Here is a 13140-nt window from a genome sequence, read left to right on the forward strand (position 1 = left end):
TAGCATTACTGGCAATACTTTGGATGCTGAAGTCAACATAAAAGTACCCCGCTGAACTGGAACCATAGTAGTCTAACCTGCAATTAGATTGATTAGTTGGTTTTTTAGTTCATGCTATTGTCTTTTCCATTTCTATGTAAAAGTCAAGAAAAAGGAGAAAAATCCTTAAAAAAATCCATCTGGTATGTAATTTGCCAGGATTTAAAAAAAAAAAAAAAAAAAGATGTTTTCAAAGTTGTATATATCAAATACACAGAAAATGCTACTCCTGTATTTATTTATAATTTTTAATTTATCTTAAAACTACAGTAACAAAATTGGTAGATGAAAGTAGGAAATAAAATTATATTTTTGTAGACATCTTGCTCTCAGATTCAATTCACCAAAGGACTTTGAAGGCCACAGAAGGCAATTTTAATTGCTGCAATGACTGATCTTTAACTACTGCAGCACTATTGGGAAAAGTTAGTGAAGTAGGATTTCAGTTGATCTGAAAGTATTATAAAGCAATATTACTGCCTCTGATTATTGGATGCAAAAGTTTAGCCATAGTGATGCAAGAGTTTTGGGCTGGAACTTAGCAATCACTATACTATTCTTACTTCCCTTTTAAAATTCAGTCAGAACAACCACCAAAGCCCTTCAGACTTAAACAGCACACGCATTTCTGCAACCATAAATAAATACACCTGCATGTAAAATTGCATGGCTATATTGTTTTTATTCTTCTAATATAAAATACTTACCACTCAGTTATCTCAGTCATTTGTTCTTAATGTATTAGAGGTTTGTAAACAACCCATTGGCAAAACTCCAATGAAGCTTTATAGAAGCTATTCTCTACTAAAATGTATTTTAAAAACTAAACATTTTAATGTTTCATAGGAAGGCAGTAATCCAGTTGGAGAGATGTAAAAGGGTGAAGTACAGTTAAGTAATTTCTAAAATTCTCTGCTGGAGACATAATGGGGTATTCCCAGCTGATCTGTTATACCAAATTTTAAAAAGTAATCTTACTGGTTCAATTATTTAGCATCTACTTGATTGATAGCAGTACTTGTTTTCATAGAAATAAGCATAAATTATAAATGGCATTACACATATAAGGCATAAAGGGACCTGGAATGCTATTTTTGCTATAAAACATAAAGGGGTACCTCTGACAGTTGTGCCTTTGTGTATAAACTGTATGAGCTTTTATTTGATGTAGTTGCATCAGCTTTTGTGATAGTTTATTCATTATGAGTTCTTTATTCGTGTTTTGTCATCACTGTCTTGACCTGAGGTATTACATGTCTGTAATGGTTTTTCAGAGATACTGGAAAAGCTTTAGGTATTCTATAAGATAGGTTTTTAAATATAACGGAAAGTCTCCCGAAATGTGCTTTAATCGGATGTATGGTAGATCAAGTTGTGGTGAGTTGGCCCCAGCTGACAGCGAAGCACCCACGCAACCACTCACTCACTGCCTCTGCAGCAGGGCAGCGGCAAGAATAGGAAGAACAGGAGCAAGAAAGCTCATGAACTGAAATAAAAATAGGGAAATTGCTCGCCAATTACTTTCACAGGCAAAACAGACTCAACCTGGGGAATTTAACTTAATTTACTGCCAATTAACGTAAACATTAAATTACTGAGTTGGGCATTGAGAAACAAAAAAGAGTTAGGGAAAAATCCACTTTCCCAGGCTCAGCTTCACCCCAGACACCTCTCTTCCCTCCTTGTTATCACTGCAGGTTACACTCAGTCCCTTTGCTGAGGTTGACAGGCGGTGCAGGAGGTTGGGGTCAGGACGTAGCGGTTTCTCTCTGCTGCTCCTTCCTTCTCATGCTTTTGTTCCACTGCTCGCTCCTTCTTACTCGTTTCCCCTCACCAGGGTGGGTCCTCCACGGCCACAGTCCCTCAGGGGGAGTACCTGCTTTGGCTTGGGCTTGTCCGTCAGCTACAATCTCTTTGGGAGTGTGCCTTCTCTGCTGCGCAGTACCTCCTACTGCTCTGGTCCTGGTGTTCCCTCATTCTCTCCTCCTCAGCATTTTCTGTCCTTTATTAAATAGGTTTTCACAGAGGTGTCACCAGCTTGGCTGATGGGCTCAGCTGTGTCTGTCACGGTCCATTTGGATCGCTCAAATGTACAGGACAAGGTGCTCCATAAATTAAACTTTATTTTATGACCTCGTTAAGAAATATAACAAACAAACTAGCTGTAACCATTTTCAAAATAAGGGATCCATTTTATGTCCTAAAAGATAACAGTTTAATCACTAGCTATTTGAATTGATGAAGAATTGGCTAATTATTTATGCTCCCACTTCTAAGTCTTCCACTTTTCCGAGAAGAAAATCGCACTATCATGTTGTGAGATGATACAGACAACTGTACTGGGTGAAACCAAAGGTCTATTCAAACCATTATACTAAATAATGCACTGAATGCTTATGGAAGGAGTTTTAAAGGAAAGGAAAAGTCACCTGCTCCTTGGTATATAAAGTTCACATATTTCAGAATTTCCACTAAAAGAACATGTCCATTTGGTCAAATAAGGTATCTTCTGAAATATGCTTTGTGGGGATATTGCATTTTAGTTAAAACTAAAGTATTTTTGCAACATTTAAATTAGTGTAGAATTTTCTCATTAACCAGAGCAATAGTAGGTGCAGGGGCGGAGGAGAAAAGCAGCTCTCAATCTCCCTTTCCTCATCTCCACTCTGCAAAACCATGCAGGTATTGTTGCAAAGTCTTCTTTGGGTCTTTTCAGAAATTGGTTTGCTTGGGGGGGGGGGGGAACAAACAAACAAACCCCCCCCCCCCAAAACCCACGTTTTTTACCTTAGGCTTGTTACCTTTTTTTTTCCTTTGAAAATTTTAGTATCAATTTTTTTAAGAAACTGCTCATCAAAAATGTACTTATGCTACATTGTGAAAGGCTTTTGTGTTTTTGGAAATAAAATATTTTGTTCTAACCAGGCAAAGCTTTAGGATTTTTTAATGTTTCTTCTTTATTTTCTTAATCAGTATTAGTTGCTAAACTTTACTTGATTTTTCAAATATTTTTTGTCCTTCTGACATTGTTTTTCAGTTAACTTTGACCATGAGTCCTAAAATGAACTGTTACTAGTAGACAAAAAGAAAAAGTTTAATACACAGGGAAGGACACACTGTTTAGGGCCACTTGTTTCCTACCTTTATCCCTAGTACTATTTAGTTTTCAATCCCTCTCCTCTCACCCCTTCTCCCTCTCCACAAATAATTACTTCCTATTTCCTTTTGGAAATCTGTTTTTATGAGGAGGTGATGAATTGGGGAATATAAAAGTTGTTATTTCCAGTATTTCAACCTTCATACCTGATACTTCCATTTCATCATGACTGCCTAGCAACTCTGACATTCGGATTTGGTTTAGAGCTTCTTTGGCAAAGGGTGACATCTAGTTCCAGAAAATCTGCGTAACGTCAGTCTTTGTGTAAATTGCCTGAGCAGACAGCCCACACGTATGCTATACCCTCCTCCCCAAAAGACATTGTCGCTAAAATCCTGACCTTATTGAAATCTTCGAGATTTCTGTGGGCTCTCAATTTTACCATAGGTAAAACAAACATGTCTGTCCGCTGATGGGTGGAAGTCCTGTCATTTCTGCAGTACGATAATGCCCACCCATAAGTGCAGGGAAAATAAACTTGAACAGGTAAAGAGAGATCTCAGTTGTACAACAAACCCTTTGGATGTTGTTGTACAACATTACTATCCTGTGGTTGTTAGGGTAGTTTTTTTTTATTTAGTCACATTAAACAATCTTTGTAGGTTGATTCTTACGGTTTGTCACCAAAAGTCTTCACAACACTTTTTCTCATGCCATTTCTGTATTCAGCACCTTCCAAATTTTCCCTCTTCTCATGAACATATTTTGGCTGTGATTTTAAGGGAGGTCTAAGAGTTAGGTGCTTGCTGCACTGGAATATAAATATAGGGAGATCTCCTGAGTTCCACTGAGGAAAACAGCTGTGAACAATTTAGTCCTAAGTAACATAAAGGGAACATTTTAATTTTCACACATGTATTTTCACTTCTGAATAGTGGAACACCATCTAGTTAGGCAGTTGCACGATTATCCCAAAGTGAAACAGCTGTCTCGGCTCTAATCTCACCCTCCTATCCTTCCAGTGAGGCTTTTTGATTAACTTTTTATTCTTAGGATAGCAATTTGTACCAAGGATCTAATTAAGAACTTTATGTAACACAGCCAAAGTCCTCCTTTTGCAAGTCTGTCTCACCTCAGTCCTACTAATCTTGCAGCTTTCGATATGGAGCATTCTGAAATGTCTGATATTTCAAGCTATCTCTTCTGGTTGAAAACAATTTCAGCTATTGAGAATCGGGAACAAGATTCATTTGATTCTTTTGTCCCGGTAAGGAAAACTGTAACATATCTCTAAAATAAGGCATTGATTTCTGAGCGTTAGGCTTCTTTCGCAGGGGGAAATGGCTTAAACTGCACTTCTCTTGAGCTGAATGAACTAACTCAGACCTCTGACCATAGGTCTTCTGTGTTTCTTACTGATGAACGGGTGAGAGGCAAAGAACAGCCTTTAATAAAACCTGGTGATTTCTGGGGAGAAAATGCATAGTTCTATATATTTGGAGTTGAAAGACATTGCCAACATTTCTATCTTATCATTACTCTAATGATAAAGAAAAGAGACAGCTACATTATATATGATTCTTATTTCCAGAAAATTACATAATTGAGATATAGCTTTTAAATGAAGGAGTATTTATCAACTGTATTTAATAAATATGAATCAAGCATATGGTTATTACTGCTTAGCACTAAATGACATACAGTAACATGATATTGTATATTTTGTATAAAATAAAACAATTAAGTTGACTGATCTCTTCTATGTTTACATCAGTATGCATTACTAATTTTAATGATATTTTACTTTCAAATATTTTGAAAAACATTTTACTTGTGTTAGTGTCATGTGCACTGGAAATATGTGTTTTCCCATATGCAGTAACAGATGCAAGATGATGCTTTTGGTGACCGGGTTAGGCAAGCCAGACAGTGTGCTGGAGAGGAAAGAAGAGAGTATATTGCTTTCTTCCATGTATCTTCATTTCATGTGAAATATAAATTTGGCAGGGTATCTTTAAATGAAAATATGCACTAATGTTGTGCAGAAGAGACATATATCTGAACTGTTAAGTATATTATCAACAGTCTGAAGAATTATTTAGGTACTAACTATATCAACTCAGTATTGAGCTATTAAGTCAGCAAAACTAAGTGCCTTCAATACCAGATGCGCTGATAGCAAAAGATGATTGGACCCCTCTTTATGTATAAGTAGAAAGCTTATACTATAATTGAAGAAGACATTTCAAATTGTGTCACAAAGCATATAGTAGCATGTGAAGGATGGGCTGACTTTAACTTTAGAGTCTCTTGATTTCTCCTTGTTACGGCTGCCCTAAAAAAACTGGTGCCTCCTGCAGATTCTGTGTTCTTCTTGCTGTAATATTTTCTATGTCATTTTTCTCCCGGTCCTCTGAAGCACACGATGTTCCCATTTCTTGTCCTCCCAACCAAACATTTATTTAGTATCAGGGTCAGGTCTGCAGTGGGGTTTTTTATATGTTAGTGCTCAGAATTGGTGCACCTGCCTGTGAAGTTGGTTAGCTTTTGGAAAGGACCGTCAGATTAAGTGTTAATTTTCCCCAGGCGTCCTATGGCGAAAGTCAGGATTTACAACAGGCTGAGAATGGTAAAGGTGATCTTTCTGCCAGGCATCATGATTTACTAGATGAGGGGGTTACGTCGAAAATTTTCTGTTTCATTTGGAGGGTGGAATTGGTGCCTAAAAAGACAGGGTAGGAGGAGACTTGGATCTGTCCAAAGGGTTCTTTGGTAAAGGCTGCCTCGTGTCTGAATGTCAATTGCATGAGATAGATGTTGAGTTGTTTTTTGAGGTTGAAGCACTGTTGTACAGGCGCAAGGGAAATCTGAGTTCCTAAAGCTGAATATTTTCAGGACTGCACTCTCTGATTCCGATGCCTGTATTTTACCTGCATCTTGCCTTGAGCAGCCAGCTCCATTTGTGTTACTAAATGCTATGCTTAGTCCTTTTCCAGGTGTTCTCTCCTAGCACCTGATGTATAGTGCATAACTTCCACTGCTTGCTTTGTCAGGAAATGTTTTCTTTTTCCTTCCTAACAGTAATGAAAGCTTATTTCTGAAAGTCTTCTGGAGCTTTTCCATTAAAAACAGAAACAAAACACCATCATATCAGAGACAGACATCCAGGAGCTGCTTATTATTATTGTTGTTGTTGTTGTTGTTATTACTACTACTATAGCAAGAGGCTGCCTTGATGTTATGAACCAATTAATGTTCCAGTGTTTGGGGCAATCATGTAAATGCATGAAAGGTTGTTGTGACATTTGAATTTCCCCTAATTGATTTACAAACCCATCTTCTCAATCTTGGTAGATCAGTTCTGACAGTTTTTAGGTTTTATGTCTCTGTGATTGTTACATTCATTGTTCAATATAGTGACAGGTCAATGTTGTCTCTGTGTACAAGGAAGGTTGTTTCATCTGTGGGATAAGTGGCTGTTAGTTATACACGTTCACACAGTAAAACTAGAGAGCGCAGAACTCTCCTAGTCCTGTCCAGGTCATTGTTATTAATGTATACAAATAGCAGCATCCTAGATTTTTGTGGTTTACCGAGCAGAAAATGTCTTGAAATCAGTAACTAAAAGATATCCTATAATCTAAGAATGATCATATTTCAAAGTGGTGCCTTGTGTTACTTTTTGTGACAACCTCATCAGTAAAAGTGCCATGTTACTTGCTGCTAGATAAGTCACTGTTAAAATTGCCCCCATCTATTTTAATTCAGTTTAAGATAATATTTTTTTACTCGCTGTTTCTGCATTCAATTCTAGCCAAAACAACACTGTTTAGAAATGACAGAATGCTAAAATGTAAAGATGGGGAAAGACCTCATAGGTCATGCTGCCCATCTGCCAGAAAGTGAGTACTGCCTACAGTATGTATTTTAGTGCTTAGTCTAAGTATGTACAAGGAGTTTTAGGCAATAAGGCTTCTATCTCTCCTCTAGGGAGATTAGACTATAGTTTGTTGAATTTGCCACACAGTTGTATCAGTGTATAAAATCTGCTTGCCTGCCCTTGGCATGAAATTGAAAATTATTCCCATGTTAAAAATAGCAAAATATTTGTTGAAAAACAGGCAAGTATAATTTTCCTGATTTGAAGTGTTTCTCAGCATCATTCGTAATATCAAAGATTTTTTTTTTGACATTTCTTCCTTTTGTTTTTAGTCCAACTTCTTAAGTCTGTCTTCTTACTATTGATACACCTATTTGTACCCCTAATCTAATTTTGTTAGGTTCACAAGGATGCTCTTCCCTTGATTATTTCTTGACAGGAATTGCCTTCATTTTTTCCAGGCCTATAATTTTAATTTAAGTAAGGTGTATTTTTAAGGTCCTGTGAAAGTTCTTTGAAGGACTGTCAGTCTTGCTGTACCCTCCAGTCATGTTGTTTGTGCTTTTCAGACTTATAATGGCCCCAGGCACCTTCTTTACTTAACCAATGACATATCGTGGAGCTGCTTTTATGGCACCGTTACTACCCATCTCAAGTTCAGTCCCTTTACCTGGTTTCATTATTCTACAAACCTGTAGTGCCATGTTACGTTAATTTCGTCTTTTGAAATTTTTTGGTAAATGCTATTTCTAAGAATTAAGAGGTTGACAGCAATAGCTTCTTAATAGACTATATATTAGAAGAAGAAGGTGTAGCTTTCCTTCTCTGTGGAAAGCTCCTCTATGAACAATAATCAGTTGCTACCTTATGTGTTTCTATTTTTACATGGTAACTTAACTTTCCTTGTGGCTGCAGTACTGCTTCCACTTTCTCTTTGTTGCTTCTGCTACTCAAGTCAACACTGTCTTTTATAACCGAAGATTTTGTTCTTTTATTTTCTTCTGCTCTTCCAGTCTCACCTCCAGTACCTGATTTGTGGATTTATCAGACAATAAGACGAATAAATGAAAGATACCGAACAAATATCTGTTCTACAGTTACATTTCAGAAGAATAGGTGTATTGCAGACAAAGCAGACTTGACTTAGGGAATTTCACTTTGTTGCCAGTTAACCTAAACATTTAATTATTGAGTTGGGTATTGAGAAACAAAGACAACAAACAGTTAAACTAACACACGTAGGGAAAACACCTCTTTGCCAGCCTCGGCTTCACTCCAGACACCTCTCCTCCTCCTAGTTACCACTGCAGGTCACACTCGCTCCCTCCAGTGAGGTGAGGGTGGCACAGGGGGCTGGGGCCGGGCTCAGGGCATGGTGGTTTCTCTCTGCTGCTCCTTTTTCCGCACTTTTTTCTTCCTCACGACTTGTTTCTCCTGCTCCAGCACGGGCCCTCCACAGGCCGCCGTCCCGCAGGCTGTTACCTGCTCCACCACGGAGCGCCAGAGCCTGTTTCCAGAGAGGCGCCACAATCTTCTTCTGATTGGCTCAGAGGCGCCACAAACTTCTTCTGATTGGCTCACAGGCGCCACCAGCTTTGCTGATTGGCTCAGCCGTGCCCTGCGGCGGGTCTGGTGTGGCGCCGGCCTGGAACCGGCTGGAACCGGCTGTCCCCGCCGTGGGGCAGCCTCGACGTCTCCTCACAGCGGCCGCCCCTGCAGCCCCCCCCGGCCGCCAAAACCTTGCTGCTTGTGCCCCGTACAAGGCGGAAGGAAGGCAGGTATAATATGAGCTTCGTGTTTCAGTAGGGCATATTCCTTAAAAGAGGCACTTGAATGTAGCAGATTAAGGAATAACAAGGTACAAAGTCTAGAAATAGGACTGTTTTTTCCTCTGTGCAAATTCTTCAACTGGGAGGGAAATCGGTCCTAAAAACAAAAAGAAAATGGCATGTGTGTATTTCCACCATCTACCCTAAAACAAGATTGCATCATCCTAAAGGCAGCATTCTCTTTTTTTTTTGGTAACAGCCTGGTGGTATTACACAGATTCACAAGGAAAGTCCTTGCTAAGCTCGGCAGCCTGTGACGTTCCCGCTGGGTGCTACAATCTGTAAAATTATGGAAAAAGTGTTAGTTCTGGCATGCACTTTCCTGCAAGTCACCCATGGAGCATCCAGTCTCTCAGGCAGAAGGACATCAGTGAGAAAACTGAGATTAAAAATGGTTGGCAAGCCCTATAGTAAAACACCAAATTGTTGTAATTTATGTAACAATGCATCTCCGTTGAGAAATGCATTTTATGCCACATGAGGCAAAACCTTGTAAAACGCCTGACAAGCCCTGAACCCTGAATAGCTTCACTTTACACATGCTGTGGATGCAGCGGTCCTGCAGTGATTTAGGGTTTGAAACAAGCTGTCAGCAAGTGATATATTTGGAATTATTTTGTTAATTTTCTTCATCACATAGTGATTCTGGGACATGCAGGGACACTCAGAGACATAGGACATTAAGTTAGAAGTTTACTTCTACTGACATAAAAATCAAATCCCTCTTTGCTCCAGCACAGCCCAATTTGACTTTGAGTTTATTGCAGATATGCAAAATCAAGTTTAATTCTTTAAGTTCCTCCTAAATAGTTAAATATGCATTCATTAAGTGAAAGCATTTGGCAAAATAGCTTTGCTCCTGTATATACTTAGCCAGAATCAGTGAGTTAAGTTGATGCATTCTGTGGACCACAGTAACCTCCAGCTTTTCTCCTGGCGACTTCAGTGCTGAAACAGAATCAATGGTGATTTTGCTACTTCTGTTATACCCGAGAACCTTTCTAAAACTCTGAAGACATTTTCTTCTGTATTTCTTATTCTTTCCTCTCTGTGAAGAGTTTTAGCTGTAGCACCAGTAAGTCTTGGTCTCTTCTGCTCTTGCCAAGCAGAGGTGAATGCTCTTTGGCACTGATTCCATTATTTCTGGGCTGTTGTATACAGTGCTTGATGTAATTGATTAGTTCCTGAAAGCAGGTGTTTCATTCTTTGGAATTTATGTTCTGATAAACCTCTTGAATAGATACTGAATTCCGTTAAAGTAATTTCCCTATTTCACATTTAGCTTTACATTCACTTTTTTTTTTTGCCTTCATCTGCATTGTAACTTTTAGTCCATTCATTTCTGTGGGTTTGAGGCTGGTTATAAAAGTCTCCACGCAGGAATAAATGTTACACTCAACCTGCAGGTACTTCAGGCTGTATAAAGGTAACAGAATAAGATACTGGCTAACTGCTTTGTGAGCTTGGTGTACGATGATTTTAAAAGTAAAAAGTCATGCCATGAGTGATGCAGCCTTCACTTTTGAAGAGAAGGGAAGGAAAGAATGGCAATGGTTTATGCTTTGGTTTTGTTTTCCTCTCTCTGGAAGGAGTTTTATCTTTGTGCACATCAAGGCTGAATCATGTGCTGTAGGATGCAGCTGGGTCAGATGGGATGCCTAAAAACTGGGTCCATGCTTTTCTCCTAGTCTATGTTTGAGTCTATGTGTATGTGCATGTTTGTATCCATATAGGTGTCTGTTTATATATACATAGGCACACACAGACTCTTGTCACTTAGTCTTGATAGTTTCTGTAGAAGTTTAAAATCCAGCTGGAGAGAAAAAATATTTTTATGTAAATGTATGAAGTAGTCCACACTCCTGAGTAATGCAATAAATTAATATATTTTCAAGTTAAAAGAACTTGACAGGTATTTGAGATTACCTTCCTGTTCTTTTTGTTGTGCAGCACATCTTGAGGTTTACACTATTATACAAAAAATCTACACCAATCCATGGTTAATAAAGCTAATGCTTAGGCAAACTGTAGAAAAGCTAAGTGGTTAATGTTTAAGAAAAAATGGGAACGCTCAAGTCAATGAGACTGTTTGCCATTGTTAACAAGCCTGTGAATAACATAAGCATTTTGCGTTACTACTTTTTTTTTTCCTGGATTTTTAATTTCTGGATATTTAGCTAATGTGCTTTAAAAATAAGATGCAAAACAATCTGAAAGCAGAATATTAATTTGTTTAATTGGTTCTAAATTGCTTTCATGAACCTGCTGGCTAAGTGCATGCATGCTCTATAAATCCCGCCAGGAGAAAAAAAAACTATTATTGAGTAGAAACATATTTGCTTAAATTTTGACTCTATTGAAGCAGATCAATGTTTTACCATGAACTTCAGTTATGCAGGGACTTTAACCCAGAAATTTTTAGTTCTGATAGAGGTAACAGAATGTCATTAAAATGTTTAAAATGGAAGATGTAACCTGTTTTGGTGATTTCATAGTATAAAATAAATTAGCTTAGCTCTTAGGTTTTCAGTAGCATCACTCTATAACACTTCCTTTTTGCAGTGTATATTTCCGCTAATATTGATTGTAGTGGCAAGACTTCTCAAATATTTCATCTTTTTATAAAATTGTTATAAATTACATAAAATCTGAAAAAAATGTATACTTATCAGCTCTCAGAGTTTTGAAGATAATACACTTATAAGACGACCATATGGAATGTATTTCTATTTTTATTCTTGATTCTAAAGTTTCCATACCCAGACTTAAGAACATACCAGAAACTGGCATTGCCTGGATTGGTTAAAGCTGTTGTTTTTTTAAGAGATGTGCTTTGACACAGACTTTGGGGAAAGTTCTGAAGCACAGTGGAGATCAGAGCAGAGATCTGTGTAATAAATGAATGTTATGGCCCATTCACTTTCAAAAGGCCATGAACACGTGCTCAAGCGGTACATCTGAAAACAGGATTTAGGTCTAAATTTCTGTTCCAAGCTAAAGCACTGGTGTAAGACACTTTGCATCAATTTCTTTTGTGAGTCAGTAGAGATGTGCTAATGGGACCTCTGTGTGAGTCTTAGCATGGCATTTGCCATCCTAGAATGAGACAGATGGATCCACCCTGCCTAGTGATAGGAAGGTTATCACCTCAAAATTTAAGGGGTAATAACATTCAGTTGAATAATATCTTCACTGGAAATTCAGATGTACCATAATTATCCCTCATTCTCTATAGAGCTTTTCCCATTGACATTTCTGTGTCCTTCACTGGATCTGATATTGGGCAAAAAGTTCCCATTATGTTAATCATTGCTAATTCAAACTGCTAACAGGCAGTATCAGTACAGGTGAAACTTCAACAACTGTAAAGTAGGTGCTTTCTTGCCATTCCCTCTGGCAGCCTGTGGATCCACACAGAAATGTTAGGTTTTCCTTAGGTCTAAATTATTTTTTGTTTAAATAATGCCACAGCTAATACAATTTTAAAATAGGAAATTATTCCTACAGGTTAAGTAAAAACCAATGCAAAACTCCAAGCCCAAAAATAAGTCCGTCTTCTTCAAAAGGCACTATGTACCTTTAAATTAAATGGCTTTATATGAGGTTGCATTATATATGTAGGGAAAGGTCTCAAGGATTTCTTGAGGCATTTTTCTTCTATTCTTGACAGCTGCAGCCTGCAAGCAAAGCTGCTTTTGACTTCTGTTTTATGTCTCTAAGTAGAGGTAGGATTGTTTGCTGAAAAGTCATTCTTTAGATGTTCAAAGAGGTTCCCTATCTTTTAAATTTTCTGTTTAATAACGAGCAAGTGACTTTTTCTCCTTCTTAGTCTTACAGTTTGTAATTCACTCGTAAATACGACAAAAGGTTCTGTGTGTTCTGTGATCTTGAGGCCTCGTAGCATGCCAGAGAATTACTGTTTTGACATCTAAATTATCATTTAATCTTTCCTGCCATTGTGCGTCAATGTAAATCTCTTTCTTGCAGTTGTGAAAGGAAACTTTTGAAAATATGAAATTAATTTAAACTAATTCAGCGTTACCTTCTTAAGGCCTCAAACAGTCTGACACATTCTGAGAGATGTAGCATGCCCTATTCACGTACAAATATAGGGGCTGCTCCACTTCATATTAAGACACAAAATGCTAACATTTTGAAGTAAAATGAAACTGCAGCTGAATATTCCAGAGAGTGTTTTAGAATGTAAAGCTGGCTACCTGGAAAGATGAGCCCTTGACTCTGACATACAGTCCACAGAGTCAGGTGTCTGCAAAAGATGGTAATAAGCCACTGAC

General features: G+C 38.0%; 1 protein-coding gene across 32 annotated transcripts in view; it reads left to right on the plus strand.

Annotated features, from left to right (window-relative positions):
• Positions 1-13140, plus strand: part of DLG2 (discs large MAGUK scaffold protein 2) — a 1027713-nt gene that overhangs the window by 585907 nt on the left and 428666 nt on the right. The window contains exon 1 of one of the 32 annotated variants that reach the window (XM_052812336.1): positions 4296-4403. The exons of the other annotated variants lie outside the window; for them this stretch is intronic. Coding sequence (XP_052668296.1) covers positions 4299-4403 — 105 coding nt within the window. The 5' untranslated portion in view covers positions 4296-4298. Of the gene's footprint in view, positions 1-4295; positions 4404-13140 lie in introns of those variants that run through there. 32 annotated transcript variants of the gene reach the window in all.

This window comes from Harpia harpyja, chromosome 17, assembly GCF_026419915.1.
Source record: "Harpia harpyja isolate bHarHar1 chromosome 17, bHarHar1 primary haplotype, whole genome shotgun sequence".
Taxonomy (NCBI): domain Eukaryota; kingdom Metazoa; phylum Chordata; class Aves; order Accipitriformes; family Accipitridae; genus Harpia; species Harpia harpyja.